Consider the following 15,060-nt stretch of genomic DNA (forward strand, 5'->3'; position numbering starts at 1 on the left):
CTAAGTTTCCCTGGCTATCAAAAAGAACATACAGAACTCTTCTGTGAGTTAACAGCATGCAGGGTAGGGTGCCACTGACACTTTAACTGAAAAATTCAAGGGTACACTTTAGTCATCACTTCATTTAACCTCCCTCCTCTGATTTTACTATTGGCCATCTCCTTAAGACACTCCCCTTTGTTCCACAAGATAATTCTCTCACTGTTGACCTCCTGACCCCTTGATCTTTTTTTCTTATTTCAATCCTCAGCTCTTCCTCTACCAACCCCTTACCTATTACGAATGCCAAAGGCTAGTTTAATTTAAAGGGGAAGATAATGATAAGAACCAGTAACACATCTGAGAAGTACCCAGTCTGTGGAATTTTATTACAGCAGCCTAAATAGGCTAAGATACAGTATTCATATGGCAAAATCTGTTTGACTACTGATCATCTGACAGGCATGATGTATCCAGTACCAAAGACTGGATATGTTTCCTAGAAGCTGGGACTGTGTCCTAGAAGCCAAATAAAGAATGTATCACGGTGTGTGAACTGCTGCTGCTATGTTAAGTAAAATGAGGACTGAGAACTGACCACAGGATGCAGAGACACAGAAGGCATGGGTGACCTCGGCAAAAACAGTTTCTGGGAAGGAGCTCCAAGAGAGAACAGTAGGAATGAAATTAGAGACAACAAATATAATCCACTCTTTCAAGGAGTTCTGCTCCTAAGAGAAAGAAAGCAATGAGACAGTAACAGAAGGGAGAAGTGGAGTCAAGAAAGAATTTTTTAAAAAGATGTAAAGCTAACAGTATTTTTTGTATGCTAATAGGGACGATCCAGAAGAAAGGAAAACTAATGGTACAGAATAGAGAAGAAAAACCTGCTGGATCAATGGTCCTTAGGGATGGGAGAAGACAGGCTCTGGCAAAGAAGTGGAGAGAAGCAAGGGCCTTAGACAGAAGCAAGGGTCACCCACAGTAACTGCTGTGAAGATGGAGGCTGTGCACCCAGAAACACTGAACTGTAGACATGGTGGTGGCAGAGGACAGAAATTCTCACCTGATCGCTTCTACTTTCTGTCATGATCAGAGGATGAAGATAGAAGATTTAGTATTGGAAGTTTCCAAGGAAAAGAAAATGCATGACTCGGTACTTCAAGGAGGGTGAATGTGGTATGTCTGCTAGGCAGATCAAAGGTTCCATCCGAATTTAGGAGTCATCAATTTAGAGTAGGCTAATAAGTATGGCTGGGTGTCTTCTCCTAATCAAATATGAAGGAAAAAGTACAAAGGAGAATATAAGCATGACAGTAAATTTCACAATAGAATATGGAAATTAGGTTGGAGAAAGAAGGAGGAAAGTTAGGGCAAGAGAACAATGAAAGTAATGAGTGGATGGCAGGTTCTGGTAAGGTCAAAAGACTGAGTGAGAGTGAGGAAGAGAATAATCTCCTTCTTTACATTAGGCTGCTCCTTGAGCAGAGTACTTCTCTCTCTCTTTTTTAGTGTTCATTAATAAAGGGAGAAGCCTGTCCTTTATATTTAGGTGGCCATAAATGTGCTAGGTTATAAAACAATGAAGTGGGGTGTTAATAAGATAAACACATCTTTATTGGCAGTCTATTATGAGCCAGGCACTGTGCTAGGCATTCAGCATACACTAATCACTTAGTCACTATATCATACCTATGCGGAGATCAGAGGAAAATGATTAAACCTGTGAAGAACCTAAGTTCAGGGTCATTACACTTACATAGGTCACAGCGCTAGTAAGGAGGTCAAGACTCAAATACAGGTGTGTGCGACTACAGTGTTTAAGGGATTTCCCATTCCAAAATGTTTAATGCATAGAATGAAACATTTCCAAGTGAACAGACTTTCTTTATACTATTGTTCTGATTTTTGAGAATGAAGCAGTGGAGGGGTGAGGAGGGCATTAGGTAGCAGCAGGTGCCACAAATATACTGGATTCCTATTTGACAGACATGCTCTGAGTTATAACAGTTATCAATGTTATACAGCCTCATATATTTTACTGAAATTATGGCTCTTCCTCCTCTCTGATTAATATCCATTATTATATATTATTATAGCACATCATATTAATAATTTAATTGTATCTTCTGCTTTGTTTTTACTTAAATCCATTTTTGCCATGACCAAATAATATTTGTATAGGGAGAAAAATATAAGTATGCAAAACTTGTTTTTTTTTCTAAATCACCTTGGTTATTTTGCTTTTGGAATTACTAAATATTTTTCAACATCTCAACAAAATAATACTCTTTTAAGACTGCAGGCATTAGAATGATTGTCATTCAAGCAAATAATCACTTACATACAGTATATGAGTTTGGGTTGGATAAAGCGAATTACCATTTGAAAATAATTCAAATAACACTCTGGGCTAAGACCTTGCTTATGAATGTTATCTTGGCCACAATATTTTTTAACCTTCTTCCATTTAGCTAGATGTATTTATGGTAATACAGTCCAAATTAATAAACTATTCAATTGCCACAGGTATATTAAACATACGATGATGGAGAAATACATCATATGTAAATGAATTTAAAACAGTATTTACTTGGAATTCTGTAGCAGCAATAATTAAGATATGCTATAACCACCTATTCAGCTTAAAGATGTATATTTTGACTATATATTATATGAAAAACTTAAAATCGTCAAAAATAAGATTCATATTTTAAAAATATGATTTAAAGTATAAGCTGTGTTCAAGATAACCATGCATCTAAAGTATAATGTCTATATATATATATATATATATATATATATATATAATTTTTTTAAGAGAGGAGTGAGAGAGACAGAGAAAGAGAAGGGGGGAGGAGCTGGAAGCATCAACTCCCATATGTGCCTTGACCAGGCAAGCCCAGGGTTTCGAACCGGTGACCTCAGCATTTCCAGGTCGACGCTTTATCCACTGCGTCACCACAGGTCAGGCATGTCTATATATTTTTAAAAGTTGAAATTGTATAATCATACATAAAAAAATTATATTTATACAAATACATATTATATATGTACACAGATGTACATAACTGAAAATCTATTGTTGTCTTAACTTCATTTAACTTGATAGTATTCAAAACTGTTAACAAATCATTAAATGTTTTTGACAAATAACCTATACTGACAGGAAGCTTGTACAGTAACATAAAATTGAATCAAAATTCATAGGGTCTAAACTTTAATGTAGTCTGTAACAACAACCAGCTGTATGAGTGAAAGACCATCTCTGCTTCTCTGGGTTTGTTTTCTGAACTCAATAAAGTAAGGATTGGGTAAGGGGTAATAGTTTAAGTTTTATAACTCACTCACTTTTAACTAGTAAAATACTCAAATAAACCAGTTTTAGGTGTGTAGTTGAGTACAACTGTTTCCACAGGAAAATCAGGGCAAACCTTCTAAGTCAATAACACAGAATAATGCTGACCTCCTGCACAGCTTGTACGGACATGAAGTTATTTCCTGCTTTCACTTCAAGGATGGGGAAGAAACAGCTGTCCCTGAACTCTTTTTTAAGGACACAGTCAGTGACAAAACAGCACCACATCCAGCTAGTATGAATCCCTCTGAAATAAACTTACCATTCACAAGGGAGAAATACTTTTGGTGGTAAGAACAATTTTGCTAGGTTTAATCAAAAGTAAAAAGGAATTCTAGAAAGTTTCCTTTGAGCCACATCATCCATTACTAATTCAGGGTGGGCCCAGCAACAAGGGTAATAAAAAATGTCCTTAGTAACTGAGAAAGAGAAATGGCAGTTAAGTGCATTGATGACCCAACATAGAATACCCAACTTTTTATTAAGGTAATATAAATATATAATAAAAAATGGAAGAAGGAAAAAAGAAGAAGAAAATAGCATAGAAAATAAAAGGAACACAAATAGTGCAACTTAACACAGATTTACTTAGAACATTTACTATTATACACATGAACCAACTGGGCAAAAGCTGAATGCAAAAGACTGAGGAATAGGTTTGACAATGACTTCTTAACAAAACAATAACTAAAGAACCAAAACAGTAAGTGTTAAAAGCCAAAATAACTTGCTTTGGTGAAAATACAAATAAGAGAAAAAAAAGGAAGAACTCAGTATCAGGACTAAATATTCAGTGATTGGTTGGACAAATTATTGTTTAAAATCTTTGCAAATCACAGCACAGTGAAATAGAACTCGATTCTCTAATTAACAACGCTTATGCTGAGAAGTTAAAATTGGCAAGAAGAACGCCAATTTCTATACATTTGGGGAATATTTTAACACAACATTGAAAACAGAGTCAAACATACTGACCTGCTTACATCAGGAAACCTGATGGGAAAGTAAATAACTTGGCACTTGGGTCTGATGATGCTTTCCAGATCCTTGGGTCTGTGATCAGGAATCAGCTTCATGAATTTTCCAATAGAAGTGAGAAATGACTCCATATTAAAAACCGAGTTGAATACCACCACATCAGCCACCAAGCTATAAAAGGATTTTAAATACAAATGATGAGCCCACATTGTTGTTATATTTCTACAAGGCTAAGACCTTGGGTTTGTAAAAAAACTCTGCACTTCCATTAGTAGTTATCAAAATGCCAGATAAGTTAGTGTTATAGGCTTTATATCATGGGAAGTTAGATGGTTAGCATCAGGAAGGGAAGGCAGTAGAGGAATTAAATGATTTAATACAATCCTATGAGGCTTCAAACCCAAGTATATTTATCCATTATGTCAGTAAGTTGCTATGCTGTCAGCAACAATAATTACCCTGGAATCGCTTCCTTGGTGGCCCAACCACCCATGTTGGGTTTCTGGGTCGGTGATGTCTATTGTTTTACGCCGTGCTACTGAGAACAGAGTGTTTGCTATATTTTTCACTACCTTCAAGGAGACTAACTCAGATAAAAGCTATCTCATACTAGAACATACCTCCAAAATACGTAAAGTCTGTTCCTTGTTTTAACCCTTGCTTCAAAAAACAGTTGCTGTTTTTTAAAGTTCTGGGCCTATACAGGAGGGTTTATACAGGGTCTGCACAAATAACTTATTTCACTATGATATTTGGAATAGTCAGAGAAGAGGAAGAAATTGGTAGAACTGATTACATAAAGAAATACATTATAAAGAACCACAGCACTATGAACTTCCAGAATTAAACAAAGTAAGTATAATAATATTGGCCATTGCTTTAGATGAAAAGACTGTGCTCCTTCTCATAATATTTTAACAAAAACAATCTGAATACACAGTTATAAGGCAATGTGATAACAAAGTTTATGTGTTACTAATATATGAGCAGTTTTCAGAACTGCCTATAACATTTTCTTGGAAATCAATGAACACAAATGATAACCATGCGTGAGGGCTGGATAAAATGTAAATACAGGCCTCACAGCTTGGTTGGTTAGAGCTTAATCTCAAACTACAGAGGTTGCTGGTTCGATCCCCAGCCAGAGCACATACAAAACAGATCAATGTTCCTGTCTCTGTCTCTTTCCTTTCCTCTCTCTCTAAAATTAATAGGAAAAAAAAATTTTTAAACCCAAACAAACTGTAAATATAGGGTGGGGTAAAGAGAGCATTACAATCGCGAGCATGCAAAACAGTTTATGTTCTTGTATCATCACTTATTGTTGTATTATTTTTCATACGAACTATAATCCTACTTTTGCCTGACCCTTTACATATAAATATGTAGTAGATTCCCTTTATGAGTCAAAAAACTGATTTAATAAATCATTGTTTTGATTTTTTGTTGCTGTTTTTATTGTTTATTTATTTTTAAAAACTTTTTTTTTAGAGAGAGAGAGGGACAGACAGGAAGGGAGAGAGATGAGAAGAAGCATCAACTCATAACTGTGGCACCTTAGTTGTTCACTGATTACTTTCTCATATGTGCCTTAATGGGGGGAAGGTGAGAGGCTTAAGCAGAGGGAGTGACCCCTTGCTCAAGCTAGGACCTTGGACTAAAGCCAGCGACCTTGGGATTCAAGCCAGCAACCTTTGGGCTCAAGCCAGCAACTACGGGGTCATGTCTATGATTCCATGCTCAAGCCAACAACCCCATGCTCAAGCTGGTGAGCCCATGCTCAATCCAGAAACCTCAGGGTTTCAAACCTGGCTCCTCAGCATCCCAGGCCAATGCTCTATCCAATGCACCACTGCCTTGTCAGACTCATTGTTTTGATTTTTTAAAACGGCTCTCTTTGCTTTAAAAGCCAGCAATTTTCAACCACTCTGCCATGGCAGGCATACTAGTGTGCCACAAGAATTTTAAAACATGTGATACCTGATTATTTAAACAGGGGCACTGACCATTGACCTTGTTTACCTTAGACTGTCAAACAAAAAACTGAAAACAGCCAACACAATAGCCAGTCGGTATGAATGAATCAAAATTACAGTGGTACCTTGAGATACGACTTTAATTCGCTCTGTAATTGAGGTCGTAAATTAGTCAACTCGTATATCAAACAAATTTCTCCCATTTAAAATAACTGAAATAGATTTAATCTGTTCCAGCCCTGTAAACATCCCCAAATCATCCTAAATTATGAAAAAATTCATGTTTTTAATTAAGAAATACACATGTATACTTTACCAGTGCATATCAAAATATATGAAATAAAAGAAAAAAGTGTTATTTAGTACTGTATTCTTACCTTGGGGACAGACGAGTGCGGCTAACAGAGGTGAATGGTGGAGGAGGAGGGAGGGAGGAAGGGATGCAGGCACTGTAGACACATAAACTAAAATGGCACTCTCTTAACACTGAATGTAAACTAAAACTGCGTTTTCCTTACTTTAAACAAAATTAAAACTGCACTTTCTTTACTTAAAATGAAATCACAAAAACTTAATTATAAAAAAATGCAATTTCTTACCTTTAAACTTAACCTAAGTTTAACATTACATATTTTTCATTTAATCATCACCTGTTTTTGCCTTTTTGGCTGCACTTTCAGCACTTTCATTTGCAGGAATTTTGAATAAAAATTTATCCAAAGCAGTTTGCTTTTGCCTGCCTTTTAAAATGTTACAGAATTGTGACAAACAAGTGTCATTAAAAAGTGCTGAAGTGGCCCTGGCCAGTTGGCTCAGTGGTAGAGCGTCGGCCTGGCGTGCAGAAGTCCCCGGTTCGATTCCCGGCCAGGGCACACAGGAAAAGCGCCCATCTGCTTCTTCACCCCTCCCCCTCTCCTTCCTCTCTGTGTCTCTGTCTCTCTCTTCCCCTCCCGCAGCAAGGCTCCATTGGAGCAAAGATGGCCTGGGCGCTGAGGATGGCTCCTTGGCCTCTGCCCCAGGCGCTGGAGTAGCTCTGGTCGCAACAGAGCGACGCCCTGGAGGGACAGAGCATCGCCCCCTGGTGGGCGTGCCGGGTGGATCCCGGTCGGGCGCATGCGGGAGTCTGTCTGACTGTCTCTCCCCGTTTCCAACTTCAGAAAAATACAAAAAAAAAAAAAAAAGTGCTGAAGCACAACCAGTTGAAACTTTTTCTGGGTGTTTCTTTTCAATGAAACTTGAAAGCTTCTCCCACATTGCCAGCATGTCTTTAATTTCACTTGTAGAAATCACTTCCTCTGACTCTACCTCCTCCTCACTACTAATCTCTTGCAGAAGCTTTGTATGTTGCACCATCTGTAGCTCCTTCAACTCCTCAGTTGAGAGTTCCTTCTCATGTTCCTCGACGAGCTTGTTTATGTCACCATCATCTACCTCCAGACCCATCGACTTTCTGAGGGACACAATCTCCTCCAATGCTTCTACCTCGGTCTCAGTCTCTGGTTAGAATCCTTCGAAGTCCCTGTCTGCAACAACATTAGGCCATAACTTTTTCCAGGCCGAGTTCAAGGTTCTTCTTGTAACCTCTTGCCATGCCAAGCCAATAATGTGTAAACATATCACAATGTTGTAGTGATCTTTCCAAAACTCTCGAAGGGTTAGAATTGTATTCTCAGTCACCTCAAAGCAGTGGCGGAACAAGTGCTTTGTGTAAAGCTTTTTAATGTTGGAAATGACCTGTTGATCCATAGGTTGCAAGACTGAAGTCGTGTTGGGTGGGAGGTAGAGGACTTTCACGAATTTGAACTCATCGAGAATGTTATCTTCAAGATCAGGTGGGCTGGCTGGAGCATTTTCAAGGATTAGTAATGCTTTCATAGGGAGTTTATTTTCTTGAAGATATTTCTTCACTACAGGAACAAAGACGAGATTTATCCCTTCAGTAAAAAACTGCCGCGTAACCCATGCCCTAGCATTGGCGCACCATATAACCTGCAGTTTTTCTTTAAGAATCTTGTGAGTCTTAAAGGCTCAAGGATTTTCGGAATGATACACTCGCAGTGGCTTTACTTTACAGTCACCGCTAGCATTTGCACACAATGCAAGGGTCAGACAGTTCTTCATGGGTTTATGGCCTGGCAGCTTCTTCTCCTCTGCAGTGATGAAAGTCCTCTGGGGCACTTTTTTCCAAAACAATCCTGTTTCATCACAGTTGAACACTTGTTGGGGGATGTAGCCTTCCTTTGCGATAAGCGCAGCAAAACATGCGATGTACTCCTCAGCTGCCTTAACGTCAGCACTCGCAGCTTCACCATGCCTCACCACTGAGTGGATGCCAGATCTCTTCTGGAAATTTTCAAACCAGCCGTGACTTGCCTTAAACGTATCTTCTGCTGCCTCTTTTGAGGTTGATGGTTCTTTCTTCTTCAAGTCACCATAAATAATGTGTGTTTTCACATATTACAGTCTCTGTCACTGTATTTCCTGCCAGCTCTTTCTCTTTCACCCACACCAGCAGAAGCTTCTCCATTTCTTCATGGATATTTGTCCTTAATTGGGACAGAATTGTAGTTCCTTTTGCTGAATTTGCACTTTTGATGGCATCCTTTTGTTTAAGGATGGTACAAATTGTAGATGTATTGCGGTCGTACAGCCTTGCCAGTTCAATCACTCATACACCACGCTCACGGTTTTCTATTATTTCTTGCTTTACTTCTATCAACATCATTCTCTTCTTCTCACCACTGTCCTTTACACTCACTTTCTTCAGCCCCATGATAACACACAAAAAAAGTTATTAAAAAATGCAAAATTGATGCAAGAATGAGTACAGCAAACCAGATTCAACTTGATTCTGCGGGAAACACGTGAGAAAGAATGAGATGCTGGTGTTGTGCTGCCAATACTGAACCCATGCGCCAATGCGCCAACGCGCCAACTAGTGGCAGCTTCCCAAACTATGAGTGGTATCTCGGAATTTCGCTCGGATCTCAAACAAAAATATGGACCGAGTTGCAACTCATATCTTTAAAAATTCATATGTTGGTCTGCTCATATCTCAAGGTACCACTGTATACCTTTTTCTTCTTGTCAGATCAGCAAAAATAAATAAATTTTTTGGTATGCTGTAGAATTTTAGTAACTAGTTTACGAATGCCATGAGACAAACAGGTTGTTAATCACTGCTTTAAGAAAAGATTCAGTGTCCCCATGTCTCTGGATCTCAATAAAATGACTATAAAAGATTTGCTAAGAAGAGATACAAGATCCAATGGAAAATAAGGTTTTATTTCACCTTAAAATTGATAAATCAAGAAAACTGAAAGAAGACTTGTAAGTCCATAGACTGCAACACACACATGCATAAGCAGAGCTTATAGAACATATCACAGCAAATACTCAGTTTAGTTTAATTCACATTTACTGAGACAGCTAAAGTTCCTATTAGTACACAGAGGAATGAAAAACCAACAACAAGAATGCTGACATGCCGCCCCATGCCCTCCTCCACAAAACTGCTTTTCCATACAAGTATTTTTTTTTTTTAGTTGTGACCTAGTGCCAATTTGGGGATAGGGGTGATTACAACATGGATAATACAAAAGAATGTCACAGAACTGCTGACATGACACCGAGTGATAAGAAAGCCAATATAATAATATACCGAAAGCTGAAGGATGTTTACAGCTAGTCTGTTTTCACCATATGTCACATATTGTAATAGTGACCCACAGGTCATAATATATAGTTACAACACGTGTTCATAAGTCAGGGCGTTAGCGAAACCTCTATTTAAGGTGAGTGCTTATGTCAGTCATCTCTCAAGTCCTTAACTGCCACACGGTCAGGAAAGAAATCTGCCAGTGCCAACAAAAGCAGAAGTCAGCAAGAAAACTAAGGAAACATTTAAGGAAGCAGGAGTCACACTTTTCAAAAAGAATCTCAACAGGACTGCCTTCTGACACTTTTATTTTTCCTCTGGACAACTGTGAACCATTCTTTTCTCATTAACAAGCCAACCAATGATCAAGTCTACTTCTTTCTCTTACCCTCTTGGAAAGAGCAATGCTGAAAAAACACATATGAGGTTTTTTAGTCTCATCCCCTATGAGGAAAAACAATCTTTTATGAAAGAGAGAGATGAGGGGCAGTAAGCTAAAATTTTTTTAAAATAACTGCATGCAACCCAACGACTTAACATTCTTAAAAACCCAGCCTATGCTAAATTAAAGATCCAAGACAGTTTACAGAAATACCCTGTTTTCACACATTTCCTCCCTGATATGAGTGAGTGTAACTTCCATTAACTTTAAAGCCACCCATAAAGGGAAAAATAGGCTTAATTTTTTTCTCCCAGTTATTTCTCAAGGGTAATAAACACACACTGTTCTGAGAAGAAGAATGATGCTAATTCAAGAAATCAAAAGAATATTACAAATGTTTTCCATATTGATAAAGCACAAAATGATTCTTATTTTTCTTTTTAAAACATATTTCTCTTCTCTGTTTCAATATAAAATAAAGTATTTTCATTTTATTATGAAATTTTAAAATGGTTGTTTTTTTACGAGACATTTGATGCGAAGCAGTTCCACTCTGTTCTGATAGTACCACTACTTCACAATGGGAGCAGCCTGTAAAAATGATTGCAGGAAAACATGTACAAAATGCTCAAAACACAGCATCGCTACCATATAGTTGCTTTTCTATGTCAACTAAACAACAGAATACACCAGCAAGAATTGGCAGTCTCTTTAAACACATCATCAATCATAACTGCTAATAACTATGAAAAAGGTAAGAAGTACCCAATCACGAGCAAACTTACTCCATTTGATGGCCGTGGTTTTGTGAATAGGCTCCAACAGCAAAGCTGTGTTAGAGCTGTTAATAAGTTTTTTCATTAACTAAGCTTCAGGAGATACACTTTGTTGAAGTTAACAATAAAAAAAGACCATCACCTTTGAAATGTCATGGTATTTTAAGGCTGTGCAGTTTCAGAAGACTCAATGAGGGGGAAAAAAAATACCAACTACCTAAAGATTCATTCTCCATAGTTTTCCTCTTACCAACAATAAATAAATAATAAAAATAAGAAACAAAACCTCTTGCTTCATTATGCCTTATTTTTTTTTTATTCTTTGAAAATTTCTATTTTGATTTTAGCTGGATTCATTGAAAGTGGTTGGCACATAAGAGCAGACTGACTGCCCTTTTCTAGAAAGGGACCGTTAAACCACAGACAATAGACGGTAGAATCAAGGGGTGAAGAAGGTCCCTGTGAACCTTGGATTCTATTTTGAATGTTGCAGAAAATAGATAATTAGTTCAACATATAATTAGATTGTTACGTATATGTATTTTATAAAGGGATTAGCTGTGATCTTATACATATACTGCAAAGGCACAAGTAATTACTACCATGGAAAGTGTTTAAACATTTGCACCTACCGTAAGGTCTTTTAAAATAAGTGTACAATAGGTCTCCAGATTTAAACGCTAACCAACCATCTACAAAGAAAAAGGTAGCGAAGGATTTACATATAATGATACAGTCGATACCTACCATGAGAGAATTTGGTTGTATCCATATTGAAAATCCCTTTCCTGACATTTCTTGACAGGATATACCAATTGGTTCTCGTGGAAGTAGAGAATCTTTTTCAATTTCCCGAGGTCAGGCCGAAGGGCAGCCAGTTCAGTCAGGTTAAGTACGGAGCTTGCAAAGAGGATCCTAGGAAACAAGGAAATTAGGGCTTACTGTCCCGAGCATGCTCGAACGGGGTCATCCTCTGCCCTGCTTTCCTCTCCCCTCATCCTACTCCCAGAAAAGTATGTTCCCTATAGGGACACATCAGTAGTTAAGAATTAATACCATGTAGCAGCATTCTAAGTTTTGATCTCCCAGAACACAGCTGCTAAGAACTATAAAAGCTCTGAATCTCATTGGTCTTCTCAGCTCAGTTACTGAGAGATGCAAAACAAAACAAAACAAAAAAAAGGCTGGATGGATTTTATTGAAAAAGGCAAGAAAAGCTCTATCTGAAGGACAAATGGGACAAAGATAAGGCTGACTGGGGAATACTTTGCTTGCCAGTTTTATTACACTTTACTTCTTTATGCAACCAACTACTGGAATTCAATATACAAGCAGGAATGGCACATGCTCATGTTATGACATAAACCCTTTTGATTTATGCAATAGATTTATCTGGTATGGCCTTTTTCATTTGGCATGTTTTCTTACCATGCCTTCCCCTGCCTTTTTTAACTATTCTGCAATATTTCTGGGATTTTTTCTAATTTTTTTTCCTTCTCCTGGCCAGCGAATGGCACCAGATATATAATCTGTAAAACTCCTTATATAAAATGTAAATATTTAAAAAATGAAACAATGCTGACTCCTTTTCTTTGGGGAGGGGGAGAAAACTGAGAGCTTACCTAGCCATGTTTATAAATGAAAGTGCCTAATAACTGATTTATTCCACAAACATTTACTATATACCTACTATGTGCCAGGGTCTAGCTAGGAGGAAGAGAAAAGATGAAGAAGACCACCCACTAGGATGAACGCTGCCCGTAATAGTGGCATAAGCAAAGTATTACAGGGCAAACAGAAAGGATTAATGACTGTCTGGGACAACCTGGAAATGTTTCACTAATACGGCGCCTACCACGTGACACAAAGGGGGACAAATTACAGTGCCTGCACAGCTGAGTACATTTAGATGGCACCATTGTGATGGAATGCCACCTTTATAATATAATACAGCATCATTTGACCCATTCAGCTTTAATTCCCATTCTAAAAAATGAGGTTCAAGAAAGTTAGGAGTTATTTCTAGAATCGCAGTGGCAGAAAGTGTCAAAGCGGGGATTCCTGGTCTTCTCAGCCTGAGGTGCTTTCCATTACGCCACAGACATGACTTGGTCATGGACGACTCACACTGCAAGTATAGTTTTCTGTACTTAATAAATACAAAATATCATCCTTGTTATTACCATGATTACAACTACTATAAATTCTCCCTTGCTGACAAGGCACATGACTAACTTCAGGTGTCTGCAGCACCAGCCTTCCACTAAGAAGAAGGATTACAGAATAAGTGCATATATCATAAATAGGAATTCAGGTGTCTTCTTAATACACTAAAAAAGGCACATAAGATAAAAAAGCAGTGATCCCTCTTTTAAACCCACATTGCTATATTAATGTCATGGTTTGTTGCTTTAAAGGAAAAAAATTAAAATCTTTGCGTTATTGTTTAAATTGTCTATTTGTATGTAAGTAAAGCAAATAGGAAAACTATGGTCAGAAAATGGCCTATTGTAAGCAATAATATTCCCACCACCACCAAGTATAAGCCTTTCAAGAACAGAGATTAAAAACTCTGAAATAGCCCTGGCCGGTTGGCTCAGTGGTAGAGCGTCGGCCTGGCGTGCGGGGGTCCCAGGTTCAATTCCCGGCCAGGGCACACAGGAGAAGCACCCATCTGTTTCTCCACCCCTCCCCCTCTCCTTCCTCTCTGTCTCTCTCTTCCCCTCCCGCAGCCGAGGCTCCATTGGAGCAAAGATGGCCCGGGCGCTGGGGATGGCTCCTTGGCCACTGCCCCAGGCGCTGGAGTGGCTCTGGTCGCAACAGAGCGACGCCCTGGAGGGGCAGAGCACCGTCCCCTGGTGGGCAGAGCGTCGCCCCTTGGTGGGCGTGCCGGGTGGATCCCAGTCGGGCACATGCGGGAGTCTGTCTGACTGTCTCTCCCCGTTTTCAGCTTCAGAAAAATACAAAAACAAAACAAAACAAAAAAAAACCCAACTCTGAAATATGAAGATATTTTCTTATCTATAATTCTTCTCCTTGGTAGAGAGCACAACAAAACATTCACCTCAGTCAATCAGCATTTTCCTTAAAAGAAACTGGATGGTCACTGTGGGTCCACTTATTGGGTAATTTTCCCTTCTCTCCCTCTAGCCTGACTCCCCACCCCCAACATGCACACTATTGCAAGCAGTGACTTATTCTTAATCATTCAGACCTAAGCAAGCTCAATGCTTTTCACACAGAAGGCAGAGAAATTAATTAAATGTAGTCCCCTTGTTTATTAATTTCAAAGAAAAAATGATATCTTTATAATGTAAAAATTTGGTAGACATAAACTTACCCAAGTGATTGATCAAACTAAATATAACCAATAATGGGACAAAGTGATATTATATATTTTCCAATGTGACACACTGAGAAACATACAAGTCACCAATGTATTATTCCTGCCATAAATGCCTGATCTGAATGAATTTGGTCATGAGAAAACAATCAGACAAATATCTTGCCAAATAACTGGGCTGGATTTCCAAGAGGTCAATGTTATAAAAGAAAAAAAAATCTAGTTTAAAGGAAAAAAAAAGTCCACAAAACAAAATGCCACTCTGGATACTAGGTAGGGAAAAAACAGCTCTAAAAGACAATATATGACCAACAGGGAAACTGGGAATATAGGCTGAATATAAGATTGTAAACTTTCATCAATCTTACATTTCTTGCTTAATAATTTTATTGGGTTTATACAGGAGAATATATATTTTAGGAGATAGAATTTATTTTTAGGAGATACATGTTGAATTATTAATGTGTGAAGTTTCGTGATGTCTGTAACTAATTCTTAAATTGTTCAGTCAAAAGGCTACTAATAATAAATATTCATATGTATATATTTATATAGAAAAATAAAAAATGTACAAATGGTAACAATTAAGTGGATGGTATATTGTAATTCA

General features: G+C 38.0%; 1 protein-coding gene across 11 annotated transcripts in view; it reads right to left on the reverse strand.

The window, feature by feature from the left end:
- The window catches only part of GTDC1 (glycosyltransferase like domain containing 1), a 432,630-nt gene that overhangs the window by 207,472 nt on the left and 210,098 nt on the right, over positions 1–15,060 (reverse strand). For all 11 annotated transcript variants that reach the window (XM_066345235.1, XM_066345231.1, XM_066345226.1 and 8 more), the window contains 2 exons: positions 11,855–12,022; positions 4,313–4,486 (listed from right to left, as the gene is read on the reverse strand). In XM_066345235.1, coding sequence (XP_066201332.1) covers positions 4,313–4,446 — 134 coding nt within the window. In that variant the 5' untranslated portion in view covers positions 4,447–4,486; positions 11,855–12,022. The remainder of the gene's footprint in view (positions 1–4,312; positions 4,487–11,854; positions 12,023–15,060) is intronic.

This window comes from Saccopteryx leptura, chromosome 7 (assembly GCF_036850995.1).
Source record: "Saccopteryx leptura isolate mSacLep1 chromosome 7, mSacLep1_pri_phased_curated, whole genome shotgun sequence".
In the NCBI taxonomy this organism is placed as follows: Eukaryota; Metazoa; Chordata; class Mammalia; order Chiroptera; family Emballonuridae; genus Saccopteryx; species Saccopteryx leptura.